The sequence below is a fragment of the Bombus impatiens genome, unplaced genomic scaffold (assembly GCF_000188095.3).
Source record: "Bombus impatiens unplaced genomic scaffold, BIMP_2.2 scf_0268, whole genome shotgun sequence".
Taxonomy (NCBI): domain Eukaryota; kingdom Metazoa; phylum Arthropoda; class Insecta; order Hymenoptera; family Apidae; genus Bombus; species Bombus impatiens.
This window is the reverse complement of record NT_176687.1, coordinates 199,420-204,259: the sequence shown is the minus strand read 5'-3', so window position 1 is coordinate 204,259 and position 4,840 is coordinate 199,420. Positions and strand designations below refer to the sequence as shown.

Genomic DNA, 4,840 nt, shown 5'->3' with positions numbered 1-4,840 from the left:
GGACGGCGGGGGTAGTTAGAGAAGAAGCTGAAAAGAGAGAGAGAGAGGGGGGAGGTTGAGCGAGCAAGCTACACAAGGGTTAACGCCTTAGCAGTAAGAAGGGCGTTTTAACTCCTGTTTTGCATAGATTTGAATAGATAAGGAGGACAGGAAAATACGCGAATTAATTTATTATGTATCTCTGGCTGGTTGCCGCCCGGAGGGGTTTTAAGCGAGCAACCCGAACGGAACCGGCTTTACTCTTTACTTTCGAGCCTGCCCGTCACCCTTTAGCCCAACGTCTTTAAACGCCGCCCCCCTAAGTTTCCCGACGGCTCTCACTCTCCTTTCCTCCGCTCTCTTTCTCTTTCTTCTAGCTATGACAAACGTAATTCGCTTCTGAATCTCACGGCTTAGAGTTTCAGGGAAGATGGAAAGAATCTGGAGGCGGGTGACGTACTTTTTTCTCTTGTTCGTTTTCTGTTTTCTTAATCGCTGTGCAATTAAGGAAAGAAGGAGATTTAACGTTTTCTATTGTATTTTCAGTCATAGCGTATGTTCTATGTGAATAGATTTTAATCGTATGTTCAGGTAGGAGCATATGAAATGTCCCATTCTTAAGGATTCATATTTTACTGAGTTCTGGAAAGAACACATGTAGATGTTTATGTAAGTGTTAAGGGGTTAAAATTACCATTATTGTATTTCGAAATGATATATTAGATATGTTTATATTTATTTTGAGAAAGGGAAACATTTCGGAAATTGGTATAACAAGGTTATTTCCAATGAGTGTCTTACGTATCACCGATACATACTACTAGTTCCCTGGATACTTCATACGCGATAGACTACAACAGAGCTGTGCAAGCCGTTCTTATTATTTAGTAATTTATTACGCATAGCTATTTTCTGTATTAATATTTCCAATATCCGACTTTCAATATCTGATTTTCAATATCATTGATTCGTACTACTAATTCGCGGTAGAAATTACTTTTTACCAAGATTATCATAATTCTACCATTTTCAATTTTAACGAAATTGACTCGATCAGTATATTTCATTCACGACTCATTTTAATGAGACTGTCTGCGTTACCTGTCCTTATTATACAATAATTTATTCCGACTAATTATCTCTAATCGTTACTTTCAACGATTGTCTGCCATACCACTGACTCATACTGCTAGCTGCCAATATAAGCTACTTTTTGCAAAGATTATCGTAATGTTTTCAATTACATCTTTTATTAAAATCATTAGACGATATTATAGCTCTAAAAATTAGTTAACCACAAGCTTCTCTGGCCAAGTTTCAAACACGACAAGTATCGAGAAATAACACGAACGCGTAACCCGACGTGTGGGGTGGTTAAAACAGCGGAGCACATTTTGAACATGCTGCTCGATAATACATCATCCCTTAAAGCTTCTGTACCCCGGTGGAAGGTACACATAAAGGCAACTAACCCTAGGGCCGTAACGTTTAAGCTTAACATTTCTCACCCCTTAAAGGGTAGCGGCTCCTTGAACCCTTTCAGCTCTCTGGCGTGGTTGTGTCTCTTTCCCTCCGACTCTTTCAGAGGCTCTCGCCTGGCTTCTCCCCTCATTAGTCTTCATTTGTTTTCGGAATTATCGCCCGCCACCCTCCAACCTGGCACGCGAACTCTCTCCCCCTCCGAAAAGGGTGCCAGCCGTTTTGGGGGTTTATTAAATTGAAAGTATGTTACGAGCTGGTTGAAACAGATACGCGCCGCTGTCAAATACCGAAACTCTCCAGTTCCGTTCTATCAGCGATTAGGAGAACCGAAATTCCCTCAATTCTAAGGGATGAGACGATTTTGCGAATTTTCAAATACGAAATCTTCCAAAGTGTCACATATAAAAATTTGGAAACTTTCGAGTATAAAATTTTGCCAAGTCTCAAATATAAAAAAAAAAATAAAATTTTGCGGAGTCTCGAACACAGAAGATTAGGAAAATATTAGGAATATAAAGATTTGGAAAATTTCAAGTATAAAAGTTTACAAACTCTCAAGCATACGATTTTGGAACCTTTTGGCATACAGAAATACATTCTTCGGTATGAAAGTTTCTATTAATACGTTCGAAGGTTTAAAGATATCTTCGTTTAAAATAAATATGAATTCCTGTGCGAAGATTCGAGGGTGGATTTTCAGAGAATAGGCAAGCAAAGTCGTCACTTACGGCGCATCAGGTACAGGAAACCCTTGGCCTCCTTAAGCTCGCTCACAGCGTAGCTTTCGCGCGCCTCTTATCGTTTTCTTAATCCCCTCATAAAGTAGCTGCATCCTACAACCTTCCACCCCTCTCTCTGTCTCTCCGTCTCTCTTTTCCTCTGTGAGTTTCCAGCTGGGTTGCTCGTAGTTCCACGACGATGTGGTAGAACGCGAGATAGTGGTGTCCTCTCTGGCAAGCTCGGCTTAAAGAGAGCTTAAAAATCACCCCTTCAACCCCTACCGAGCTTTTTCCATCCCTTCTACCAACCATACAACTGTTGGAGGGGATTCAATGGCAGCCAATAGCGATGGTCGCGAGCTATGTACGCCACGCCCACGTTCCAGTGACCAGACAACCCTCCCCACTCTTTAACAGACTTCCCCTACTTGTCACCCCCGTTGTGATCCCTACCCCTGAAGCCGGTGGCTTCGGAGCTTTCACGGAATTTTTAAACTGCCCCGCACAGATGACGGTATAATCTGCTATTGATCAAGGTGTTTCGAAAAACCGATACCATACCGATGACTACGGGCTTCACTTTTACTCCTTTCCACCCCCAAACGTCCGCCACCCCTGCTCGCGAGCTACAACTCGTTCCGCCGCGGTTTCCTAACTTCTTTACTCGATCGTTTCTGTTAACGCTTCCACTTCTCCTCGTTTTTATCGTGTTAGTTTCAAGATCGAATATTTATCTATTTTTATATCCTCTGGGGGATGAGTTTTTCGATGATTCGATGTAATAGATATAATTAGGATTAATTTCTTCTTTTTTTTTTAACCTTGGTTTTCGTCTGTTTAAGAAGAAGGCAATGGAAGTTTGGAGGAAGGGTAATTGCGTTGGAACAGGTTAAGCTTTGTGATGTCCTGAATTTAATTGTATAGCTGCATATGTGAACGATTCCCATGGTCACCCGGTATCGGCTAGAATTGAAATAAAAAAGAAAGGTGATCGATCGTTTCTCTATTCTCTGTTGGATAAATTTAACTGTCCATCCACGTCAAACGTTCGCTACGTCAAAGAGAAGCGTTTCTGTACCTCTATCTGTCATCCGCCGATCGTTTATCCACCTGACATTATATAACATTTCCACATCTCCTCCAGAGTGCGTTTCTTTTTCAGTCTCGTTGCTATTTATTGCGGTCGTTCCTCACGTTCTATATTCATCCTGGGCCAAGATTGATTCCTTTTAAAAGTGGCGTTCAATTTTTTATTGGATACGAAATTGTCTCTTTGAAAATACAAAAACCTTTAATTGATATAGTTTGAAAATAAAAGTATAACATGGTAATTACGTTGCGTAATAAATTCGTTCACTATCTAATCTATATTTTTAGTCGCGGCCTACGAACATATGATAATATGAACATATGATAATATGAACATATGATAATATGAACATCTCCTTCGTGGTACACAGTGCACGTTTACAATGTTCCAAATTATAATAATGGAATATTTACTGCACCATAAATATCGGAACATCAATTATCCTAATATTTGCAGAAATATTGTTCGCGAATAATCGTCGAATAATTTAAAGAATACCAAAGTTCTATTCGTAAAAGGACAAAATCTTTGCGAACTAAAATGAGCGCAGTTTATAGTTCGCTTAATCTACTTGCAGAGGATAATAGAACAAAATAATACATAGATATGTTTTCTCAGGTTCGTCTAAGGAAATATGAATGAATTTATTACACAACCAAATACGTCTGGAAAACTACAAAATTGAAGAATAGTTTACAAAAAAAGAAAACAGCTTTTTCTCGTTTTGAGAAGGACTTTGGTCTTTATCGATCGAAGAAACGGTGGCCAAGGTGCTGGCCAAAAAGCCAAGCGACTGACAGACATTATTTTAGATCTCTTGGATTGCACAGGCTTGCAACACCTGGGTCTGGAGCAAGGAGCCAGCCAAGGGTGGGGTGGATTACCTCGGGGCTCTCTTCCGCCGCACTGTCTTCCGCCGCCTCCCGGTCACCATTCGCATACACATCCTCCGGCAGCTGGTGCGTCGGCCTTCAATCCCTTCCACCACAGCATCGAGCAAAGATCTCCTAGACTTCCTGGACCTAACTCTGGTAAGCCGTTTTTAACTTTATCGTCTTATAAATAAACTGCGGATCTTTATGTGTTTGTGGATTGTTGCAAGCTGCAGCGATGCACATAATATGCGAAAATATGAAGCGCATCTTTATATATTTATGGAATATTTAACGATACTGCGCGAAATAATTAGAAGATAGTTTGCTCCGTGTGATTCTGATTTTTATACGAACTATCTTTGCCTGCGTGTCCTTTTAATTGTTTTAGCATTGAAATTAGCAGCGCGATTTAAATGATCAATTCGTGGTATTCTAAAGGGTATTTTTAAAGACTTTTCAAGATTGCAATGATTTTGGTAAACTATATGGATGATGGGATCACTCATTATATATTTTGTATGATTATTCGTAATAGTTTATATTAATATCGATTATATCAATTATTTGACTTTTTTGAACAGCTCGTATAAATCCTTGTATATGATGATAAATTCATAAATTTGCATAAACATCCGTAGTTTACATAAAAGGCCATGGCATGCTGCAAAAAAAAAAAAAAAAAAAAAAGAATTACC

The 4,840-nt window shown here is 39.5% G+C and overlaps 1 protein-coding gene across 1 annotated transcript in view; it reads left to right on the top strand.

Moving 5' to 3' along the window:
• LOC100747806 overlaps nt 1–4,840 on the top strand; it is a 32,119-nt gene that overhangs the window by 24,390 nt on the left and 2,889 nt on the right. The window contains exon 5 of the mRNA XM_003488846.4: nt 4,101–4,301. Within this exon, the coding sequence (XP_003488894.1) occupies nt 4,101–4,301 (201 nt within the window). The remainder of the gene's footprint in view (nt 1–4,100; nt 4,302–4,840) is intronic.